The sequence below is a fragment of the Lepidochelys kempii genome, chromosome 2 (genome assembly GCF_965140285.1).
Source record: "Lepidochelys kempii isolate rLepKem1 chromosome 2, rLepKem1.hap1, whole genome shotgun sequence".
NCBI classification, from domain to species: domain Eukaryota; kingdom Metazoa; phylum Chordata; order Testudines; family Cheloniidae; genus Lepidochelys; species Lepidochelys kempii.
Window position 1 is genome coordinate 253,812,826 of NC_136381.1, and position 25,724 is coordinate 253,838,549.

General features: G+C 44.8%; 1 protein-coding gene across 2 annotated transcripts in view; it reads right to left on the minus strand.

Moving 5' to 3' along the window:
* Nucleotides 1-23,019, minus strand: part of DPP6 (dipeptidyl peptidase like 6) — an 807,813-nt gene extending 784,794 nt beyond the window's left edge. For both annotated transcript variants that reach the window (XM_073334581.2, XM_073334585.2), the window contains exon 1: nt 22,514-23,019. In XM_073334581.2, the coding sequence (XP_073190682.1) occupies nt 22,514-22,573 (60 nt within the window). In that variant the 5' untranslated portion in view covers nt 22,574-23,019. The remainder of the gene's footprint in view (nt 1-22,513) is intronic.
* Nucleotides 23,020-25,724: the final 2,705 nt, after the last annotated feature.

Sequence of the window (25,724 nt, forward strand, 5' to 3'; positions counted from 1 at the left end):
CCATTTGCAGGTTTAAACTAGTACAAATGGTGGATTTGCTGTACTTTAACGTGTTTATCATTTGAGGACTTCAGTAACTCAGGCAGAGGTGTTAGATCTATTAAAGGAGTAGGTGGGTGAGGTTCTGTGGCCTGCAGGAGGTCAGACTAAATGATCATGATGGTTCCTTCTGGTCTTAAAGTCTAATTCTTTGAGTGGCTATATCTTGTGTTAAAGAGCCAATACTTTCCGGCTGGGGCAGTAATCCCAGATTCATCTCTTCTGAAGATCAGGTACAGACGGGATCCTGTAACCCACCTTGCCAGTGGTTTACCCTGGTATGAGCAATCCTACAGGCTCAGAACAAAATGTATTTTAAGCTCCTCAAGCAGACTGTATGAGGTGTATTCTCCCTTCCATGCAGGATCAGAGTCTCATTAATATTGCTGGGCACTGGGTAATTTAGGTCTATTACTATGAGTAGGTATGAATGCCAAAGCCATTGTAATCAGGCCTTCCATGTCTGGTTGTTTCCCTACTTTCTGCAGCAATCGGCAGGGCTTCTTTCCCCTCCACGTGGGCCTCTGCACCATTAGCCACACGAATAACATGGGATATGTTGCCTTCCTCTGGAGTGTCAGGTAATGGTCACTGCCAAAGCAAGGATAGTGAATATGATGGAATAATGTGCCAGAATGGCAAATCCAATATTCTCACAGAGAAGAGCTCCTTTTCAAATCTATAAAGCGTTAAGAAATGCAATGGAGGAGAAGATTCATATCCAGCTGCCCTCTCCTCCTTGCTTCTTGCTACATTTATAGGTCATCTATAGATTCTGCACTGATGCCTATAGAAGCACTGGGAAGCAAGGAAGAGACAGTACATGTGACTTGCCAGATCTCCATGATTACCAATAAAGCTCCATGGAGTACAAATAGTCCAAGAATAACAGTTTGGGTACCAATGTCCTAAGCTTCACAGTAGTTATTGGTTTCAGTAACAGCCCTGTTAGTCTGTATTCGCAAAAAGAAAAGGCGTACTTGTGGCACCTTAGAGACTAACCAATTTATTTGAGCATAAGCTTTTGTGAGCTATAGCTCACTTCAGCGGATACATACTGTGGAAAGTGTAGAAGATATTATATACACAAAAAAAAGAAGTTCTTGAAGACAATCAGCATGGTCTAAGGGCTAGAACGCTACACTGGGAAGAAGAGTTGGGTTCCTTTTTCTGGCTCTGCCAATGACTTACTCTGGGAGCTTGGGTGAGTCCTTGGGCAAGTTACTTCATATCTCTCTTCCATCCTTTATCTTTGATATTAAATTGTATACTCTTCAAAACAGGGGCTTGTGTTTTAAAAAGCACCTACAGAACACTGAGACCTTGATCTTAGGAGGGGCCTCTAGGTGCTAATATCATGCAATCAGCAGCATGAATAAATATGCCCCTCATAATACTGACACCCTTACATATTTCATTTCTCAGATTCATGGGAATTGGATATTTATAGCACTATGCTCATTAACTCCAACAGAAACTGAGTTCCAAATATTGTTTTCAGGTTTTCATAGGCTCATTTACAACAGCCTATTCTTAGCCATTTATTCCACTTTGTGATCAAACTGTATTAAGATATGCATTTGTACACAATGACAAGTTCAATGCCACGTGTTGAGAGGTAAGAGAACAGTTAATTTATTTTTGCTGCTATCAAAGTAGTTTCTTATAATTAACAGTCAGAAATGTATAAGGGTTCTTTTGCAGCAGGAGTAAATTTTAAATATGCTAGCACATTTCCCAATGTCTGGCTGCTGGCCCCCCATGGTTAAGGCAGATGTAGATGGGTTTAAGTGGGCCAATGAAAAAAAATAGCAAAGAAATTAAATTTCTGTTGGAAACACATGCCAGGGAATGGCTTTGCATTCAGATCACACCATGCATTCTATTATGGTCTGGATACTACTCCTACATCAGGCCAGTAACTAAATGCCATCATTTAGTCCTATGTGAAGACAAGACCACCACCACAGGGATGTGACAAGAAAAGGATGACCACCCCTCTGACCTGCAGAAAGGAGGCTGCCACTCCCCTGTCACTGGTGGACTTTCCACTGCTGGTAATTTGTGCTAGGATTTATCCCAGTTGAAGCTGGCAAAAACCCAAGGTGAATCTGGCCCTGTATTAACTGCATATTATTAATTGTGTTAGAAGCTTTGTTCACATTAGCAAATGCAGAACTGGAGTCAAATCAATGGGCCAAATTCAGCTCTGATCTTAGCAGGTGTATATACTTCATTCTGATACATCACATTTCTATGATTTTATGTGGCAGCTGTAGTCTAACAAGTCATCCCACTTAGTGTATATTATCTACAATACAATGTGTAGAAAGTGTTGGAATAGTGTTACGATGCCTTATGGATATTGCTTCTTGAGGATCTGACTGCATTCAGTGGTACAATCTAAGGCTTTGCTTCCAGAGTCAGACTATCTCTCTAATTATACTTCTACAATTTCCCACCATCCAGCAATAAAATATTTCTCTTTTATGGGACCTAGTTTTGTGGTGGTCTGCTCTTTTTGCCCCTGAGAAAGGTGTGCATGACTGTACTGCATGCTGCAATTGTTTTCTTGTAAAATTAAGCTGGTTGCACAGAGTTAATGCTCAGATTGAGTGCCAACATTTAGGAGAGATGTTAAGGCCCGAATCCTGCAGTTTCTTAACCATGTATAGAGTGCTGTGCTATCAGAGTCCTGCTGCCTTCAGGCTCAGAGCGGTCTCAGCAATCCTCTCATCCTCCCCACCCCCCCACATGAAATTTCAGGATCGGAGCCAGATAATCACAAGATTTTTGTAGTTATGTCTTAATTCTGTCCTTTGCATGAAAAAAGTGTGACTAGAAAAGGTGGTCCTGAACCTACTCCCATTGTCAGAGGACTTTGTCCATTTGCTTCTATGACAGCTGGACTGGGCATTATAAGGGCAACACAATGAATAGGTCATGGCTTTGTAAATGTCTATATGGAAGAGGGCAAGTTTTTCATCTTTCCATACTGGTGTGTTAAGAGCAATAGTAAGAGAGGGTCTAGAGCAGAGGTGGGCAAACTACGGCCTGCAAGCCACATCAGGCCCAGCCTGCCCCAGCCCCTGAGTTCCTGGCCCTGGAGGCTAAACCCTGGCCCCTCCCCTGCAGCCTCAGCTCACGGTGCCACACGCGCAATGCTCTGGGTGGCGGGGCGGCGAGCTCTTGCTGGGCAGCACAGCTGCAGAGCCGCAGCCTGACCCGGTGCTCTGTGCTGCGCGGTGGCATGGCTGGCTCCAGCCGGGTGGCATGGCTGCCTACCCTGGCGCTCTAGGAGGCAAGGCTGTAGTGCTGCCAGCCTCCGGTGCTCCAGGCAGCGCGGTCAGGGGGCAGAGGGGTTGGATAGGGGGCAGGGAAGTTCAGCATGGTGGATAGGGGGCGGGGGTGTGGATAGGGGTCGGGGTGGTTAGAGGGTGGGGAACAGGGGAGTTGAATGGTGGCAGGGGTCCCAAGGGGCTGTCAGGAAGCGGAGGGGGGGGGCTGGATGGGGCAGCAGTGGGCAGGCAGGGGCTGTCAGGGAGAAGGGGTGGTTGGATGAGGCGGGGTCCTGGGGGGGCAGTCAGGAATGAGAGGAGGGGGTGGATGGGGCAGCGGGGGCTGGGCCATGCCTGGTTGTTTGGGGAGGCACAGCCTCCCCTAAGCGGCCCTCCATACAATTTCAGAAACCTGAGGTGGCCCTCAGGCCAAAAAGTTTGCCCGCCCCTGGTCTAGAGTGGTATTAGGAACATCACAGCTGAGTTAAATGGGGCAAGAACTAACTGCACATGCTGGAGAGGAACTTCAGGGTTGTCCAACAGAACTCCACCGTCAGGAGTTTCCAGCAAGATAGAGCGATAGCCCGTTCACCACTGAGACAAGCTGAAGCATTGCACCAAATGTTAATAGATGATCACACTCTAAAGTTAAAACAGGCTCCAGCAACTGCTGAAGTCTGCCTCTTCCAAGTTAGCTCTGATGAGCAACACATACACAACAGCCATCAGTACCAGACAAAGAGCCTAAACTTGTTTACCCAGAGGCCATGACTGTAATAGGAAATGGCTTTGGGAAAACATACAATGGGCATGGCCTAAAGGACAGACTAACACTTTCCTGTGTGGAGACAGTGTGGTACAACCCTGACACACACAGGCCTGTTGGTGGTTCACTAGTCTGTCAGCAATTCTTGTCAGGCGTGACATACTCACTACACCTAACACACTGTTGTCATGATATATACCCAAACGGTGGCGCATAATATCACTGGAAAACTAAAAACCTCACTGATCATTAATATTTTTGCTTGATATATTTAGAGTAAACCCAGAAAGAACTTCATAGTAATATGGTGGAAATGTGACTAAAATGAGTTTAAACAAGGCATGTCAGGGGGCGTTGATAAACAGGTTTTCTTCAGACAAATGAAAGAGGGCAACACCTCAAAGCAGGTGTGGCCAAATTCAGTAGGCTATTCATCTGTACCAGAGGTTGCAGGAAAAGAACATTTTCATTACAAAAATCACCTCTGGGGGCGAAGACAGCATGGAGTATACACCGAACAGCAAGGCATCCCCAGGATACATTTCAGAAGAATACATTTCAAAGGTTTACTGGACTATAAAGAGAGAGGGAGTGAACCCCTAAATTACCCCTCACCAGACGAGTCAAAGAGCCCGGCGCTTTGAGTGCCGTGTGTTGGGTCCTGGCTCAAGGGTCTGATCAGCCATGATTGAAAAGAGACTTATTGGGAAACAATTCTTTTGTTCAAAGATTCTAATGTGTTTTAAAGCAGACTTTAGTCTTAAAAGCATATTTTTACTGTTGTTTGTTTGTAATCCTTTCTGCCTTTGCTCCTTATATTTGCTATCACTTAAAACCTAGGACTTTTTATTTAATACACTTGTTTCACTTTTACAATAAACCAATTCAGTAATGTGACTGAAATAAAAGTGTTACTCAAACCCTAGTTAAATGAATGAGCTGCAGAGTGTTGTCTCTTTAAAGGAGCAACTAACTTAACTTCTGTAAGTGTTCAGTGAGAAGGCTGCACACTGCAAGGAGAGACAGTTTTGAGGGGGGAAATCCTCCCTGCTTCAGAGAACACTGTAAAGCAGCACTAAACTGAATCAGAGAGGACCAGGCTGGACACTTGGTTTTTTGACTTTGTCTGCACTGGGCCCCCATGACTATCACTGGCCAAACCACTATCCCCGCCTTGAACACCTCTGACTCCCGGAGCTGAACTTTTTAGCTCAAGCCCAGCTCTAATTTCTACCATATCAGTCACGTATTGAAATATTACTTTAGATTATTTATTAAACAAAGAATACATGTTATACATATCACAGTAAACAACTACACTGATTGAAGTCAGTCATTCATTCATTGCTTTATAGACCTTAGACAGTTCTGTACAATGTGTCACAAATCCACATATCTCCATGCTCTGCGTTTTGTATTTGGACTTCCAAGTTAGTGGAAAGATGTTTGAAAAAAAAAAATCACATGTAGGCAGAGACCTCCCTGTTGACTCTGTGTCTGAGGCAGCTTTTGTGAATTTTTATTGCAGCTGGTTCACGGAATATTTTGCATGTATAAAATATCCCCCAGAAATGCAGTGTTTGAAGAGGACTACACAAAGGCTGCTATGTAAGACTAAGACCTTCTGGTTTGGGGCAGACTAGGACCCATTTCCAGGCTCTTCAGCTAGGGGTTAGAGGTCTGTTGCAGAGTGCAGCAGTGAGGTAGTCCATGAAAGCCCTGAGTGTAAACATCTCACATGCTGCCTCCTCCCACCACACAGCAGAAGTACAGCACTTCTGTTGCATCCTGAGCAGTACTGCTCTGAGCAAAAAGATTTGGACCTTAGGGAACTGGAATCCTAATCTCAATTTGTAATAAGAAAGCTGCTTATAGTCCAGAAACAGGTAATTATGCACCTAGCTAACCAAAATGTATATACACTCTTGCAAGCCATATGCTGTTAAAACACACACATTTTAAGGAGAAATACTCTATTCAAATTCTTTGGCATTCCTGCATGCATTTTACACAATTAGTTAGTGGCCTTGATCTAAAATGTCCTTTGTTAGCAGCAAAAAAAAAAAAAAAAAAAATTGCCAGGCAGCGGGAAATGCATAATGAAAACAGCTTTGACAGATAAATTGCACCTGTAAGAGATACCCAAACACTCAAAAACTGAACTTTCCTCAGGAGGAAATGTCAAGAATGAACATTTGTTTTTTGTTAAAATGGACGCAACAAATTCTCTTAATGCAATAAATCAACCAACCAAATGGTTAATAACAATCCACACACATTCGCCAAGATTTTTCAAGAGAGATAAAGGCCAGATTTATAAAGGTGGTTAGGTACTTAACTCCTTACATTTTGGCTGCCTAACTCATTTAAAAGGGCCTGATTTTCACAAGGTGTGAGGCTCAGCACTTTCTGGAAATCAGACCCTCTTTGGACTCTAGTTTCCTTCCTCAGACATGAAGAAGAACTCTGTCTAGCTCGAATACTTGTTCCTTCCACCAACAGAAGTTGGTCCAATAAAAGATATTATCTCTCTCACCTTGTCTCCTCTACACAGGCTCCCCTCAGGTTGGGGAGGCAAAACACCAAAGACCTCAAAAATCAGTCACTTTTGAAAATCTTGGCCATTCACTGTAATTATGCAGAAAATGGCAAGATATATGTTAAACAACCGAGGAAAGAAGTGAGCCCGATATAGACCCTCTTCTTGGAAATAAACAAAAAAACAAAAAACAGTTGCTAAATATAACACCACAAGTAAACAGAACTGCAAAAACACTAAAGCTTTTACGCTGAGTATCTGACAAAAATAATAAAAGGGACAGCTTTGTGATCAGCTATGATCAAGGCTGGTTATTTGTCATGAGGGGGAAAGGAGTGGGGCGAGTTATGGCTTTATCACAACAAACATGCAAACAAAAAAAAGCTAAATCGTAATTCTAGTTTAAAAAAGGAAAGCCATGGTGCTCAGTATATTAATTTTAGCACATTTGTTTTTCATTAGAAGAGCACTCAGTAGCAGTCACTATCAATTTAAAACAAAGGTAGCCAAATACAGAGATACACAGAGAGGCGCAATCCTGCCCTGAGTTAGGGCCCCTCTTCACATGCAAGGTGGGCTAAAGTGTGTGCGAGGGAGTGGGACAGACAAAGTAGTCACAGATATCTAGGATAAAATTGCTGAAAGTCCTGAGTCACGTTTTAAGCAATACATAGGAATGCACTGTGGCCTAGCACACTGGACTGGAACGGAACTGAAAAGACCTGGGTTCTATTCTTGACTCTAACAACAGCATGCTGGGTGAGCTTGGGCAAGTCACGTCACTGCTTGTCACGACCCAGCAGGTGAGTGGCAGAACTGGGAATAGTACCAAAGTTCCCCAAATTCCAGTCCAGTGCTCAAGTCCTCTTCCCAGTTGCATCATGGTTCTCTTTTTTGACATGCATTGATGGGTGCTTGAACTATGTTGTATTATTGAAAATTACACGCATATTGACTTTCCTATATCTGGAGTGGAACAGGGTTCGGGCTCATATATCCCGGTTTGCACATAGGACTCCGCTTTGATTACACTTACATCTTCTCTTTTCATCTCAATATCTGGGTGCATCTGTCTCTTTAGCTTTTGCAAGAAGTAGATATTTCTCAGCTGCATACATTAAGTGTTGTGAATGTTTACAAGCTCAAAAAAATATATCACGTTCCTTGCTGGAGATAGGACCTAAAACAACTCTGTCAAAAAAGCTCATAAGATTCTTAAAATCTCAGATTTTAATGGTGCCATATTGAATGAGTTCCTGCTTTATTAAGATACCCTGCCCAAAACTGTAAACATAGAGATGTGTCTGTGATGTCAAGGAAGAAGTCAGAGAAAAGTCAAAGTACATGAGTTAACAACCTGCAAGTGACAGCTCATGGCTAACACATTGATATTTGTGCTCAGATGCGGATTCTGATATGGAGACCATCCAAATAAATGCCTACAAGGAAGTTAGAATAGATGAGTGTTGAAACAAATTAAGTGATTTGTGGTAATGTCACTGCAAACTACAATTTAAGGGGCTGGAGGCCTCATTTTTGTACAATCACCGAAATATAAGTGCCAGGAAGCATAGTTTTCATTTACCAGTTCTTTAATAAACATTATGCTTTATACTCTGAAAAAGCTTTAGTGGCTATTCTCTCCTATCCATGAACATCAGATTTAGGTGTGATGCTCCATTAACATTAATGGGAGTAAGACACGTAAATCCCCATTGCATAAAAAGGAGAAGTCTCTAATCTTTTGTGTGTCAATGTCGGTCAGCAATCGAAATTTCTCAGGGTAGAATCAACTGTAAAATACACTGAAACCACAACATGAAAAATACTTGGCTGAGGAAGGCTAATAATTGAAGGTTACTTATAGTCCTCGTGTCAAAGGTGTAATTTCAAACAAGATATTTTTATCATAATAAGGTGAGCTCACATAACATTTAGTTCATTGCATTAAAGTCATAGTAATGCACTGGAGTCTTCCATTCATCTGCAAGAAAAAATCCACTCAAAGCATTGTCAGAAATAGAGTCTTTGAAACAGCTAGTAAACAGCAGCCTGTGGAGTCTTTCACCTAGATCACTGGCTAGAACAGGCCCAACATTTCCAAGAGTGACAAGTAATTTTAGGTGCCTTGCTTTTCTGGATGTCCAATTGGAGGCATCTTAAAGGGCCCAGGTCAGGAGTGACCAAGAGTTGTGAGGCCTATCCGTATTCTATGGGAGAAGAAATGTGACAGTATCAGTCCAGTGCCTAGTGAACAGGTATCTATTAGCAGTCTTTCCGGGTCAAGAGTTAGACGCATTGCCACGGCAGTGTGGAGTAGCTACAGTTGTTGCTGGCTGTGCTGTTTCTGTGGTAGAAAAAAGAACATTCCTCTCTCTGAGGCTGTCCATCTAGGGCCTTTTGCAAGCAGTAAATGACACACACACAAACAAAACCCTCTCATTACAGGCCACACCGACTAAAATGGAATGGAGACTGAACTACACCTTCTAGAGGGGCCCCAAAGGCACCTCCGAGTCAAGATTGAGGGGTATCATCAGGACAGCTGGGGAAGGATACCTGTTCTGTGGAGAAGCAAGACTAATTTCACTATATTCACAAAGGCTAAATTCACTTTTAAAATACTTCATTAGAAGTAGCATATGCAGCGTCCACCCCTGCCATGAAAATACAGCGGAGGTAGAGCAGGAAGAGGGAAGAAGCTGTGATGAACACCACACGAGGGAATGAAAGGTTAGCAGATGTGCTATTCATGCTTGTGCGGTTTGGTAATATTTACTTTGATGCTGCTTAATTCAGGTGACTAAGGTATAAGCACATGAAAAAACAAACCAGCAAACAAATCAAAACTAGCTTTGACTAAGCTCTTTGGAGCAGGGACCATCTTTTTCTTCTGTGTTTGTACAGCCACACAGTCAGGTCCTGGCCCATGACTGGGACTCCTAGGGGCTAGTTCAATACAAATCATAATATTAGAGTGGAGTAGCAGTTATTGAATGTTTATTATTCTGTTTTTTTGTGTAAAGTCATAGGTTTCCATAGGTTCAGATGAGCAGGGCAGATACTCCATCCCAAAAGCTCATGTGAGTCTTAAAACCTCAGATTTGGGATGATGCCACATTGAGCAAGTTCCTACTTTAATAAGATATCCAGCCCAAAATTTGCAACCATGAGGATGCGTCTGTGATGTCTAGGGAGAAGTCAGAGAAAAGCCAAAGTACGTGAGTTAGCAACCTGCAAGCACAGCCTAACTCACTAAAAGAAAAAATACATTGCAAGTTACTGCTGCCTTGGGTAGCAGCAAATTATTCTCAGCAAAGTCTCTGGAATACCAAGCACAGAAAGGCCATCTACAAACATGTGAGAGTTTGTTGACCTCACACAGTAAGGGGCTCAAACACATTGATCCCCTGCCTCCTTTTCAATTTGCAGACACACCTGAAGGATCACAGTGCTTAAGATCTTCCCCAGCCCATGATCTGCAGGTTTCAGCTCTCTGGGGTTTTCACAGGGAACATACCTTTGGTTTGCTACAACTTATATCTTTCTGTATATCTGATGGCATGACACATGGAAACTTCCTATGCATATTTTGTGCACATTTGTATGTATTTCTGTCCCTTCTAGGTGTTTTTTTCCCTTAAAAAAAAAAAAGACTATATGCCCTTAATTAATGACCTTAAGGTGTGTGAGGTGCTCAGATTTGTATTATTTTATATTACAGTAGTACCACCTGGTCACAGCTGGGATCAGGGCTCTATTGAGCTAGGTACTGGAAGAGATAATCCTTGCCCCTAATAACTTACAATGCAAACAGACAAAGTAAATATTATCATCCCTATTTTTTATGACTGGGAAAATGAAGCACAGATAATGGCCCCAATCCTGGAATGGCAAAACTCCCACTGATTCAATGGTGCAGAATTAGACTCTAGGTCAGTGGTTCTCAACCAAGGTACATCAACTTAACTAGATATTTACCTAGTTTTACAACAGGCTACATATAAAGCACCAACAAAGTCAGTACGAACTAAAATGTCATACAAGGACTTGTTTATACTGCTCTATATACTGAAATGTAACCACAACATGTATATTCTAATTGATTTAGTTTATAATTGTATGGTAAAAATGAGAAAGTAAGCAATTTTTCAGTAGTAGTGTGCTGTGACTCTTATTTTTATGTCTGATTTTGTAAGCAAGTAGTTTCTAAGAGAGGTGAAACTTGAGGTATGCAAGACAAATCCAACTCCTAAAAGGGGTACAGTAGTCTGGAAAGGTTGAGAGCCACTGGTCTAAGTGACTTACCCAGTCTCTGGGGAAGACTGTCCTAATGCCAGGAATCAACCCAACACTCACATCACAGCCCAATGCCTTAGCCACAAGGCCATCCTTCTTCTCTGACACTATTGAGATGACAGCCGTACAAATACCCAGACCCATAGACGGAGACACCCACCTGCACCTTACTCAGTGCAAGTTAACTAATACTCAGACTACTTTATCCACAGAAAAAAAGGTTGACCCACCTGTGTGGAGTTACCTGTTGTTTAAGGTGGGAATGAAGAACTATAGAGTCTCTTCACAATTTAGAGATTAAAAATCAAACTCTATCCAGACAGCATATTCACTGAGAATAAAAGGGCCCAGCATTGGTGAAGTTTCAATAAATAAATCTTTCCCCTCTTGATAGAACATTGATATCAAAATGACCCAACCACATTCCAGTGACCAAGGAAAGGAGTCTGAAATGAAGTCACCTTTCTCTCCCTCTCCCCCGCCCCCATAGCTTAGGGGACCAGTCTGATTCCCAATGAAGTCAATGGTACTGGCCCTAGATGACCCATATTATATTCACAGCATATCATTTTTGGCTTATGGGGACATAAAATCATTTAAATGCTAAAATAAATCTTCTTCACGTTATTTGATTTTAGTGTTTGAGTACTGAAGTTGGTAGGCTAGTTTATTTTTGAGTAGTGCACTACTCTCGATATTACAAGTTAACATCACTACTTTAATACAGCTCATAGTTATTTAATGACTGAGCTCCTTTAAGGAGTTTTTAATCTGATAAAAGCCGCTTAATTTGTGCATATGTAGTAAGATTTTTCTTGAATTTCCATTCACCTGTTTTAACTAATAAGATAAAAATATAAATCTGTTACATCATATTAGGTTCTCAGACATTTGCTCTCTGCTGTATGCTAGTTAAAAAGCCATTGCATATTCTAGTGATGGTGCTCTGCCTGGGTTTTTAAAGCACCAACTGTTAGCTAATTTTGTTAGCACGAACACCCAATAAAATTTTATGATGTGTTTATCTCTCATTAATGATGAAAACCAGCAGCAGATATCAGCACCCACGGATATACACAGACCAGAATAGCACTGCAATCTTCCCAACGCTGACCTGACATGCAACTTCAGCGATACATACACGGAGGTCTCTCTCACCCCCTTGGGTCAGAGGTCAGTTCAGTGATACACTCACCCAAGAGCGGATGTGTGCTTGAAGCAGGCAGTAATACATTAACTGCCGGAGCTGAAGCGAGCACCATCCCTCTCCCCATTACAACCCACTTGGCAGAGCCTGGAGGTAACAGCAACCCAAGCTCTGGGTAGCTCTCACACGGAGGGTGAAAAGGCCAGGGACAAGGAGCGCCTCGCTCCCTTTATACTGCACCACGCAAAATATTAAAAAACAGTGCTAGTGGGAAAAAAAAAAGTTCTAAACCTGTTTGGGAAAGAAATTCAAGGAAAGTTTGTGCTTAACCCTTCCAACCCCTGCCCAGCTCTAAGCCCCACAGTTCATGAACCCCTGCATCAGGCTGGATACAGACTCATTCTAAGTTTCTTTCCCATTCATTGTTACATTGGCTCACTAATGTATTCCTGAAAGATTACTTTGGGGTGGGAGATTTAAAGGGCTCAGTCATGAGCACCCTCCACTCCTACTGATGTCAGGCGGAGTTGAGGGGACTACGCAATCAGCACCTTTTATTATTTGTATTATAGTAATGCCTTGATGCCCCAAATATGATCAGGGCCCCATTACACTAGACCCTGTACAAACACATTGGGCTAGGTTCACAAAGGGGACTTAGGGTATGTCAACACTCGAACTGGAGGTGTCATTCCCAGCTCAGGTACATATACACATGCTAGCTTTATCAAGCTAGTGCACGAAAAACTGCAGTGTAGGTGCAGTGATACAGGCAGTGGGATGGGTTAGCTGCCCAAATACCATCCTGCCTGGGACTGCAGGTACTTACTTGGGCAGCTACCCCATCCTACTGCCTATGCCACTGCATCTACACGGCTATTTTAGTGTGCTAGCTAGCACCTTTAGGTGCTGCAACACAGAGCATTGCTGTACAGTGTTTAAAAACCCTGCCACCTGGTGGAATTCACAACTGCAAATTAGGTACCCAGTCTCCCTATACAACACAGGGGGAGAGTTGGGAGCCCAAAAATGGGATTCACAAAATCCAGCCGACCATAGGTGCTGGAACTAGGGGTGCTGCTGCACCCCCTGGATTGGTTTCCATTATAAACAGGGTTTACAGTTTGGTTCAATGGCTCTCAGCACTCCCACTATAAAAATGGTTCCAGCCCTCCTGCAGCAGACCAAGCAGGGAGCTGCCTAAACTAACCTATAGGAAATGCCAAGGAGAGGGGTGTGGCCTAACCATGACTCCCAGTCCAGTGCTGTGTCCACTAGATCATGTTGCCCCCCCTTGCAGGAGTGTTCAAGACCTGGAAAGACTGATAAAGGAAGACAAATTGATGGGCCAGTCATTGCATTTAACTTTCAAAAGTTATTTAGCGTCTAGCAGATATTTATGTTGCCAGTAAGTTTTACGGTGTCACCTTCTTCTCTTGAAGAGAAAATATATTAGGGGGTTATTTTGTTTTTAAAAGGAAGACTAAAGACTTTCTTTGCAATTTACGGGGCTGAATCTGCCATTGTTCTGCATGTAAAATTCCCATTAATGGTAATGGGAGTTTGGAGGAAGGCTGATAGAAGAACTGACCTATATGTGCTAGTGGGGACTCATTTATGAAGTTCACTGAAAATGAACACTAGTCTTACAAGGAAAAGTATGAAGAGGGCAGAAACTCTAAAGTCTGAAATAAAATGAGACAGAAGCTCTGGCCAAGAACCTCACAAGGCGTCATTAATACTAGAATCCTCATTGTAGCATTAATTAACGTCTGCCTAAAAGGCTTACAAAAGCAACTTCTTTTAATTTACATCAACAGCTGCAAAACACATTTCCCATATTTACTCATTAAAGAGACAGCATCAATTTGGAAAAGAAAAAAAAAGAAAGATAAAAGCAGTGTCAAGGATTAGACCCTCCAGAGTCCGGCTGTCAATTCTTTATTTTTTTTAGTTTTCTGGACATTTTTTTCCTATTTTTGACATGTTTTTCTCTCCTCTGTTGCCATGTGAAAGACCCAAACAAACAAGTGGGAAAACTGACTGACTGTACAGAGGAAAGAGTGAAATTGATTCTACATAAATACTATTAAATGAAACACACATACACACACACAAAACAAATGTTTCTAATGCGTCATTATAGTAGCCTTAGGTGTTACTTTTAACAAACAATTCCTAGTTCTGTCACAGACTTCCTGTTGTCTTTGGGCAAGTCACTTAATCTCCAAACCGCAGCTCACTGTCTGTAAAATAAGGATTACAATTCTCATTTCTCCCACTTACTGTTTTATTTACATGGTAAGCTCTTTAGGGCAGGGACTGTTTCTTACTATGTGTGTGTACAGCACCAAGCACAATGGGGCCCGAATCATAGAATATCAGGGTTGGAAGGAACCTCAGGAGGTCATCTAGTCCAACCCCCTGCTCAGAGCAGGACCTAATCCCCAACTAAATCATCCCAGCCAGGGCTTTGTCAAGCCTGACCTTAAAAACCTCTAAGGAAGGAGATTCCACCACCTTCCTAGGTAACCCATTCCAGTGCTTCAACACCCTCCTAGTGAAAAAGCTTTTCCTAATATCCAACCTAAAATAGATCTCAGTGTGTTACGGTAATATCGCATTAATAGGTTAAAATGTTCAGACAGAAATGTGATTACTAAGGTACTGACTAGACTAGGATAGGAGGTATATATTTAAAATTCCCCAACTAACATATTTCAAAACCCTAATGTAGACACAGCAAGATGTATTAAGCATTTATCCACAGGGGAACAGTCATCGAGGAGTGGGTGGGTGGGTGGGAGGGAGAAAGAGAGACACTCTAACTCTGTAGTCCTGTGATTAGGGCACTCATGAGACAGGTGGGAGACCCCCTTTTCAAATCATGTCTCCTCTGCCTTAGAGGAGGGAGTTTAACCTGGGTGTCCCATATTCCAAGCAAGTGCTCTAACCAATGGGGTAAAAGTTAAAAGATAATGTTCCCCCCTTCCCCTCACAGCTGGATTTCTGAACTGGACCCAATTTGATAGATGAGCTCAGAGGCCACCTATGAGATAGGTGGCCAAATGTCTAAGTGGTATGTGGTAACCAATCTTCCTCTGGTTCATGAATCACTCTGAGGCTTATGTGGGAGATAGGTGCACGGATGCCTGAAGGGGAGCAGCAGTATGCCTGCCCAGAGCTTGAAAATACTTAGGCGCCAAGTGCGCTTATGTGGCCACAGGGCTTGATGAGAGTTTTGTGAATCACAGTGGAGCCAAAACTGGGACTTAGGTGCCTAAACCCAGGACTTAGATGTGTAAATATGGCGTTCAGGCACCAAAGTATGTTTGTGGATTCCACTCTATACAAATTAGCAGCTTGTCATCCTCATAGATCCTCAAAGGTCCTCAAAGAATCAATCCTGATGCACTTCCATGAGAGGAAAGTGATCAGGAACAGCCAGCATGGATTCACCAAGGGAAGGTCATGCCTGACTAATCTAATCGCCTTTTATGATGAGATTACTGGTTCTGTGGATGAAGGGAAAGCAGTGGATGTATTGTTTCTTGACTTTAACAAAGCTTTTGACACGGTCTCCCACAGTATTCTTGTCAGCAAGTTAAGGAAGTATGGGCTGGATGAATGCACTATAAGGTGGGTAGAAAGCTGGCTAGATTGTCGGGCTCAATGGGTAGTGATCAATGGCTCCATGTCTAGTTGGCAGCCGGTATCAAGTGGAGTGCCCCAAGGGTCGGTCCTGGGGCCGGTTTTGTTCAATATCTTCATAAATGATCTGGAGGATGGTGTGGATTGCACTCTCAGCAAATTTGCGGATGATACTAAACTGGGAGGAGTGGTAGATACGCTGGAGGAGAGGGATAGGATACAGAAGGACCTAGACAAATTGGAGGATTGGGCCAAAAGAAATCTGATGAGGTTCAATAAGGATAAGTGCAGAGTCCTGCACTTAGGACGGAAGAATCCCATGCATCGCTACAGACTAGGGACCGAATGGCTAGGCAGCAGTTCTGCGGAAAAGGACCTAGGGGTGACAGTGGACGAGAAGCTGGATATGAGTCAGCAGTGTGCCCTTGTTGCCAAGAAGGCCAATGGCATTTTGGGATGTATAAGTAGGGGCATAGCGAGCAGATCGAGGGACGTGATCGTTCCCCTCTATTCGACATTGGTGAGGCCTCATCTGGAGTACTGTGTCCAGTTTTGGGCCCCACACTACAAGAAGGATGTGGATAAATTGGAGAGAGTCCAGCGAAGGGCAACAAAAATGATTAGGGGTCTAGAACACATGAGTTATGAGGAGAGGCTGAGGGAGCTGGGATTGTTTAGTCTGCAGAAGAAAAGAGTGAGGGGGGATTTGATAGCTGCTTTCAACTACCTGAAAGGGGGTTCCAAAGAGGATGGCTCTAGACTGTTCTCAGTGGTAGCAGATGACAGAACGAGGAGTAATGGTCTCAAGTTGCAGTGGGGGAGGTTTAGATTGGATATTAGGAAAAACTTTTTCACTAAGAGGGTGGTGAAACACTGGAATGCGTTACCTAGGGAGGTGGTAGAATCTCCTTCCTTAGAGGTTTTTAAGGTCAGGCTTGACAAAGCCCTGGCTGGGATGATTTAACTGGGAATTGGTCCTGCTTCGAGCAGGGGGTTGGACTAGATGACCTTCAGGGGTCCCTTCCAACCCTGATATTCTATGATTCTATATACGAAATGTATTCTTTTCACAGCAATAGGGTAGTTACCAACAGCGCACTGAGTCCTGAACATCTTATTTAGGCTAAGCTTAAGGGAGCAAGGACTTCATATAGGGGCAGGAAGCAATTTAAAAACCCTTTAATTGTTTTCTCCAGCCTCTTTTTTAGAAGTTGGTATTGCTAATTAGTACAGTTGTTTTTCCTCAAAACAAAGTCTGCATAAATCGTTCGTTGTTATCCATAGGCATTCTTTATTGCTAAAGAGTGGTCAGGTTACAATAATTTGGACTGCTGTCCAAAAAACACAGTTCTTTAATGCACTAACTTTTCCTGTTACTTATATTTTTAATGCCAAGATATGGCTCATGCTTAGTAAACATCCCCAATAGCCTACAGTGTGTCCCACTAGAAGCATTTAGTGACTATTTCCACCACTTGAGCTCCCATTTGCTCAACTTTAATGCAATATTATTAGATTTGACCAAAATGCATCATTCATGCTTACTCTATTTGTGAGTGATTTCAAACCTTTTCAGTATTTGGATTTATACTCTAGCCATTTATAGGATCTGACCCAGTGTGCTGGGAAGACAATGGAAAGTGTCCCATTGACTTCAAAAGGCATAGGATCTGGCCCTTAAAGGGACACTGTTGAGATGAGCTTTTTGAATGGACTAATGTCTTTAAAAATTGAGGTTTCTGAGAGAACATCCTCAATATGTCCTAAATTTACCTCTTTCTCTCTCCCCCCCCCCACTTTTTTTTGATCTCCCCGATAATGGTTGGAAGGTTCCTGTGCACTTCACCAAGTGAGAAAGGAGCACTCTGCTTCTCATACCCATTCCCCACATCTGTTACATCTGATACATCTGTGCCTATGCCTGCTGCCTACCAGGCATTCAGGTAAGCTCCACTCTTAGTTCTGAACTTCTCTCTGGGATCTGCAGGGGAGTGCCAGGGAAAGAAGGACCCTGTCCCCAGCTGCTCCCCATTAGACTTTCCATTGCACTCCAGCTACGAGTCCAGATGCAAAGAGTTAAGGTGATCCTAGCCCCACCCACCAGCGCTATGCAGGGAACTGGGGAGTGAAGTTTGGTTGCCTTTGGTTGCCGCCCCCTCCCCCAAGCTCTATGCAGGGGACTGAGTGAAGGAGGAAGTTCCCCATAGTCCTCCCCCACTTCAGCTCTATGCAGGGAGTGTGGGAAAAGGAGTAATCCTCCTGGCCCCAAACTCCCTCTTGAAAGACCGGTGGAAGAGAGTGCACCTGAGCAACCCTCCAGGCAGCACTAGAGAATGCAGTCATCACATGAGTGCATGAGACAGGAAGTGACACTGACCATCAGCAAAGTAGTGAAGCTGACTACGCACAAGGTCCTGTCAAAGGCACAATGGAAACAAGACACAGATATATTCCCCCCCCCACCGCAGCTTCTTTCAGTGACAGTGACTGAAGGTATTACTTGTATCTGTGACAGGTACAATGCTTTCCTGTTGGAAGTTTTCAGAATCCCTTTCTATTTTCTAGATAGCTAAGGTAGAGCTGCTTGAGAAATTTTCAATAAATTGTTTTTTTTTCCATCAAAAATGCTAATTCACTGAAACCAGCACAGACAATTTCCAAATGAAAAATTCCAGCTTTCTGGTTCAAAATTATTTTCTTTTATACTTAACAAAAAAAGGTTAAATAAAAAAGGTTGAAATCAAAATGAAACATTTGATTGAGCCAACATGAAAAACATTTCAGCTATCAGCTTATGAATATTTTCAGTAGTTTGACTTATTGTCCTATTCTGAGATGGGAAAAAAAAAGTCAGATTCTACAAAATATCCGCAGGATAAGAAAACCCCATTTCCTGCCTAGCTCTGCTTACATGCCTCCTATCACCACAGTACGTGAGTGATTCAATCTGTATTGTATTTAACCTCACAACAGCCCATGAGGCAGTGCAGTGACATTATCCCATTTTACAGATGGGGAACTAAGGCACAGAGGGGACAGCTACACAGCAAGTGGCAGTGAGCCTCAGAGCGTGGAGTGACAGAGTCAAGCTTGCGCTATGGTCCTAAAAATAGCTGTGCAGACATTGCAGCTCAGGCTCTGAAACTTAGGAAGGGGGGTGCACTTGAGAGCCCAAGCCACAAAGTCTACAGTGCTATTTCTAGCACCACAGCGCAAGTCCATCGACCTAGCCTCTGAGACTCATTGCCACGGGCTGCCCCTCCCTATGTAGGCATAGCTACAAAGGCAACATGCCTTGCTCAAGGTTACACAGAAAGTTTGGTAGGGCAGGGAATTGGAATTGAATCCAGGTCTCTCAAGTCCTAAGCTAAACCCTCAACTACTGGACCATCCTTCCTTTAATATAGACTTTACTAACTTGGGTCCAATCTTGCTTCCATTGAAATCTATAGATTTCCCCCAGTGACTTCATTGTAAACAGATGTGGACCCCATACCCATAGTATTTGCAAATTTAGGAAGCCTTAAATAGAGGATGTTTCCCAAAGAGTACTATTGTGGAAAAAATCCTTCTCATCTTGTTCACACCAGCTGTCCTGGTGAAGGCAATGGGGTTACACACATGGCATAAAGCAAGTAGAATATGCCCTTTATGTGTATACAAAATATTTCCTCAAAACCAGTACCAACCAGTTATAGTCTTTCAGTGGTAACTGTGAGTAACATGAAGTCAGATGTTTATTAAGCCAGCTAACGAAGTCAAATGGTCTTGCCAATAAGATGCAAATGGTTTTAGCGGATCCTTACATATTGCTACAATCAATGAATCAATCTATTCACTTTTATAATTCATTTAATAGCATCTCCATCTTTAAAATGTTAGCTCCATTGCTCATTGCAACCATACAAAGCTTCAGAGTAGCATACAAAGCTGTAAATCTTGCAAAGGAAAGTTATTATCTGAGTGATTTACTCTGCAGAGAGAGAAAAAACACAGCTAAGCCAGGAATCAGCCTGACCTTGCTCCCAACAAGTTGGCAATCGTGTTTCTTTTAAGGCACTGAATCTACATTGTCTGCCAACACATCTTGGGAGGAAAAATAAACTTCATGAAAACTTCTATGCTCTTCAATACCTAGCATCCCAGGCAAGTTAACTAATTTTAAAGAGACAGGAGGTTGTCATCCCTTTCCTGTGTGATATTATGTCTGAACTCTGGAGGGCTTCCTTGCAACAAAATTAGTCACGCATGGAGTCTGTATGTTTTAATTAAAAAGCTTAAATCATCAGTCATCTGTCTTGAAAAGAAATACAATTCCAAAGGAAATAATAGCTACAGCTTACAATGTTTGAAAATATGCTGCAGGTGTCTTTGAATTAAATTAAAACTATATGAATTACTTGGTAGGTATACTGGGGTTTGACCTACTGGGTCAAACTGTTGTATTATTAATTAGTATTACTATCACACCTTGGAGCCCCGTCAAGGACCAGGACTCCACTGTACTAGGCACTGAAAAATGCAGAACAAAAAAATAGGACTCACTCTCTTCCCCCTCCACTAAATAAATGATAGACCAGCATTTGATATGATTTATTAAATTAATAAATAATATTTTTCACGCAAATAAAAACAGGGGTGTTAAAGGAGGCCTTGCCTTGAAAATATTTACAAGACTTAGTCATTTCAGTGAGCTCATCTAATTTTTCTAGATATGTATAGGTAAGGCTCTAGGTCTGTTGTGGAGGTTGCGGAAGTGATGGATTCCGTGACTTTCTGTGACTTCTGCAGCGGCCGGTGAGGCTGGCTCCGGGTCCAGCTGCTAAAGCAGCCCTGTGGACAGCCACACCGGCCACTGCTGGAGCGACTCCTCAGCGAGACACTCAAGCAGTCCCGCAGACAGCTGCACCGGTGCTGCTGGAACAGCCCCAGGGCCGGCTGCACTGGCTGCTGCTCAGGTGGCCCCAGGGACCACCCGAGCAGCGGTCTCAGGGGGAGCGGAAGCTGCCGCAGCTCCTGGCAGTGGTCCCAGGAGCAGCCGCGGGTAGGCAGCCCTGGGGGTGGCCCCCAGCGGCTCGTGCCGCTGGCCTCGGTGGCCCCCAGCAGCAGCGACCCCTCAGCCCCCCGGAGCAGCGCCCCCGCATCCCCAGCTAAGATCTAGTCAGGGATATTTATAGTACACGTCATGGACAGGTCACGGGCTATGAATTTTTGTTTATTGACCGTGACCTGTCCATGACTTTTACTAAAAATACCCATGAACTAAATCATAGCCTTACTTATAGGTCTTTCATCATGTGAATATGAACATGAACTCAATCATGAATGGAGGTTATCCTCTCTACACTCCTGTGGGGAGGGGAAGTATAATATCCCCATTTTACAGCTAGGGAACTAAGATACAGGATAGATTAACATGCACACATGCTTGCAGGGTCAGAACTCCACTAGTTAAAAAGCAAAACTGCAGAACATGCAAGAATCAGTACTGAATCAAACTATATGAAATAAAGCCCAGAAGAGAGAACATGATTTCAGTGCTGAAAAATGCAAGGAAAAATAACTGTGCATTATCACAGAACATCCAATACAAAACTCCAGCTACAGACACGTATTTGAAACTCTTTACAAAAACCGGAAAACCTGACATGGAAACATCAGAAAAGTTATCCTGAACAGAGCAGGCATGCTGCAATCAAAGTGTCTGTACCTGGTTAAATAGCACAGCATATGGTTAGCAGCGTTTGTCTCTGTTAAGGAAACTTTTAAGTCATGTTAAGCAGCTAACCCGGAGTACACCACATGGATTATCAATGTCTCTCTAGGAAAGTTTAAGATGGTGCTTTTTTGCATGAAGTGACTAGCAGCTACAGCAAGGGATGCTCCAGAAATCAAGATGCCGGAGTTCCTCGCGTAAACGGCTAAATGAAAAACAGAGGAGTTTGGTTTTCATGGCTGTGCAGTGAATAACTATGAGCAAAGTTTCAGAGTAGCAGCCGTGTTAGTCTGTATTCGCAAGTAGAAAAGGAGTACTTGTGGCACCTTAGAGACTAACCAATTTATTTGAGCATAAGCTTTCCTGAGCTACAGCTCACTTCATCGGACTCAGGATCCTTTCCCTGGAGCTTCCCCTCGTTCCTGCACATCACAGCCCCATGTGCTCGTGTATTTCCTCCTCTCGCTGTACCTCGCATTGCCTGGGTTGCAATAATTCCTCGCCGGAGACGGTTTCCCTTCACTGTTGGCGGCACACTGGCTTGCGGGACGCACACCCGCTAATGACAAGCGCTTTCGCTACCGACACACGGGAAAGGCAAAACTCCAGCTTCTCAGGAGCTTTCCATGTTGCCCACCCAGCCTCCCGCAGCTAAATCCCAGTTTCATCCCTCCAGCAAGGCTCTCCGCTCTGGAAACACTGACGCTGCTATTTATCAGCAGACCACGCCGCACACTGCGCGGAAGTGATCAGATGGGAGCAGTTCGAGCACCTCTTAATGCCGAGGACGGGCTGAGTAAAGGACCTAGCGGCGCGGCTGAAACCCCTCTCCCCCAAACATCTCCTCGGGGAAAACAAACGCACACCGCGTCTAAAGCGGCCAGCGCTCCAAGCGCCAGCCCGGGCCGGCGAACTGCCCTTGTCTTACTGTCACAACGGTGCGTCCCGGGCCCGGAATCACAAGCCGATGCCACCTCCCCGCCCTCCGCTGCTTTGCACCAACCCCCAACTTTCCCAACGGGCTGGTTCGAAGCCCGATCCCCTGCAAACGCGGGGCGCGCCGCGGAGCTGCCCTTACCTTTGGCCCCTTCCCGCTGGGGCAGCGGACGCTGTTGGACACCCCGGCGGTCTGGTTCATCTTCGCGGCCGCTTGCTGGGAAGGCTCCGCTCCGGCGCGCTCCGCGGCAGCACGAAGCGCCCTCTCCGCCCCGGCAGGCGCGCGGCGCGGGCTGACTTGGGAGAGTTGCAGGAGGCGCGGGGGGCGCTGCTGGGCTCCGGCAGGGCGGGGCACTTCCCCAGGGCTTCCCGCCCTCGGGACGCCCTCTGGGCCCGGCCGCCCAAGCAGCGGGGGGCTGCGGAGCAAGCCCTGGGCGCTTCAAGTCCCCCCCCGAAGAGAGGCCGGCCCGCAAGCCTCCGCCGGCTGCCGCTGACAAGGCCGGAGGTGAGAGGAGCCCCGGGCGGAGGAGAGGGCGGGGAGCAGGAGGAGACAACTCGCTGGCAGACTCCGGGGTGCCGCCTTGTCCGCTCCCCAACGTGCTCCCGCTCCGAGGCCCCGAGTCATGCGCGTTGGGGCACCAGCCGGGACCCCCCCCCCCGCGCCCTCCGCCTGGCGAGGGCAGAGCCCTGCTCCCTCCGCTCCCGTCCCGCTGGGAGCGCTCCGCAGGGATGTGTTCCCCGCTCCCGTCCCGGGCACGGCCTCAGAGCCGGGCGCGCAAGGGTTAACGAGCGCGCCGCGCGCCCGCCTCCTCCCGCGCTGGGCTCCGGCCCTTCCCGGGACCGTCAGGAGGTGGCACGCGAGGCTCTGCCAGGCGCCTGCCCCCCCAACCCCCGTGAGCAGCAGCCGCAACAGAGAGCACGGGCGGGAGGCGCTGGCGAAGCCCCTCCCGCCTGGCTGCTCCCCGCCAAGGCTACAGCCAGACCCAGACCCCTCTCGCCTTGCCCGTGCGGGGTCCCGTGCCCCACTCCTGTGCCCCACTGCGCCTGCAATAACCAGCACCGTGGCCACTTTCTGAGCACAGCGAGCCCTGGCTCATGGCAGCAGGGCTGGGGCCAGCAACATCTTCCAAAGTCTGAATCCGGCCCAGTTTGGGCCCCGAACGTCTATTGCTCTTTGCAACAAGAGCTGGGTGTTTGCAAGGACCAGTTATATTTAATTCCCGTGTAGCCAGCAGCATTGAGAGAGAGAGGTTAAAAACTGGCAGGAATCAGAGAAGCATTTTCCAGCTGCTCTTGGGTTGGATGAATCAGGGAGGGTCCAGCTGTTTGCAGTGGACTAAGAACAGTTACACTTGTTTTCTGTTTAGATTGTACAGTTTGGGGTTGGGGACCAAATAGTACCATGATCCAGGTGCTGGATGGGCTGGGGTGGGGCTGCATGGGGAAGCAGTGTATACATACCCTTAGCATTGCCATCACTCACAATATGCTTGCAAGTCTCACTGTAGTTGGTATTTTTCTTAAAGTCCCATCTCTGGGAGTCAATTAAGAAAAAAATGTCAGCTTTCATTTTTTAAACAAAAATACATTTGTAGTTCCCATGATTGCAGAGAAAAGTTTGAAAATGTGACCCGAAGGCACCCTGAAGACTCAGAAACCTTAGGGCAAAGAAAAAGAACCCAACACTTCTATTATTAATCTCACCCTTTTTAAGCCAGTCGCCTGCTTTGGGGTGCCTCCCTCATGAATGCAGGGGGATGATAATGCTGAACTGCCCAGACACGGCATGGTAAAAATTTACAAGTATAGAGCCAAATTCATTCCTGCTGTAACTTCATTGACTTCACAGAGGTTGCCCCAGGGTCCATTTGGCCCATAAGATAAAACATAAGGAGAGAGACCCGAGTCCATTATGTGTGTAGCCTATGTGTCTGAGTTAAAGCTGCTTTAGGACCCATAATGTCTCAATCTCCCAACTTTGATTTCCTGACTTCTGTATGTTTACTTTCCCAACCTGAACATTGCAGTCACCAAAATTCCTCCCCTCGGCTGTCTATTGGGCCACCAGTTTCTCCTGTGACAACAAAGGATCCACATTAATGGAGACTCACTGAAGATTCTGATGTGATACAGAAGGTGACTCAGTGGATTACATCCTTTGGCCTGTGCAGTTTTGCCCACAAGACCCCCTTACAGCCTTTGTTCATATGGCCCTTACCCTCTCCTTCCCTCCCCTCCCCACCACACACACCAGGGGTGGTAAAATGGATCCTTCCAGAGGGCCAGAGAAATATTCTTTCCCTCCATCAACCATTCCAAAGAGGAGCCCAGGAACCAGAAGAGCTCTTCTTTCTACCATGTAGTGTGCTTGGGGGGATGGGCGGGGGCTGGACATATTCTTCCAACTCTAGACCTTTGGGGCAAGAATAGGGTCATGGAAATAGCTAACCCTAAAACAGCTTAGCTAGAAGGTAAAGGCACAGTTAGAGCCGCTCCTCTAACTTCTGAGCCAGGGAAGTGTTTGGTCCCTGATCCAGAAGGTAATAGCTTCTCTTCCTCCCTCTTGGTAGGGTGGCCTGGGCTTTAAGGGAGTCGGCAGTGTCATATACCACACCAGGGACATACAATAGCAGAAATAGGTGCCCCAGGCAAGAAACCATCTCCTCGGGGGCCAACCCTTGTTCCCCAATGTGCTCTCACCTTTTATTGCTCATACTCTGTTCTTGTAATTTGCAGTAGGTTTTCCCTTGTTTTAGTAAAACAGTCTTTAATTCCCAGTGATGTCATTCAGCTCCTCCTGCGAAGCAGCATCAGTAAGCTTCGGTTCACTTTGAGCATTACAGTCACTGATCAGGTATCTTAGACTGGCAAACTTTACCATACACTCAGTGATGTTTTTGTTTGGGGTTGGTTTGTTTTTCTTTTTTGTTTTGGTTCACATCTCTGGTGGCTCTTCCTTTTCATACTGATTAAGATTTAAAGTTTACAGATCTGGCCCGATAGTTTTCTGGCTCAGTTTTCATACTTTACTGAGCAAGATGCTGCCTAATAAATCAAATGATATATTTTGCGAGTTGCATATTTTATTGGTAGTGCTGCATGTTATTCTTTTAGCAGAGTTTGCTGCTCTGAGACATGCAGTACACCCCCTTGGTGAAACAATCTGCAGTTGCAGTTAGAAAATGCAATGGGGGAAGGGATACTGCAAAAGGAGATTTTAAATGTCTTAAACCCTGTTGCCAACGATGTGGAATAGAAGAAAGTTCTATTATTTTGCTCTCCTCCTATCTTTTAGATCTGCAAAAAGTAAATGCCACACAAAAGAGTGTTAAAAGCAATATTCCTCCCCAGTC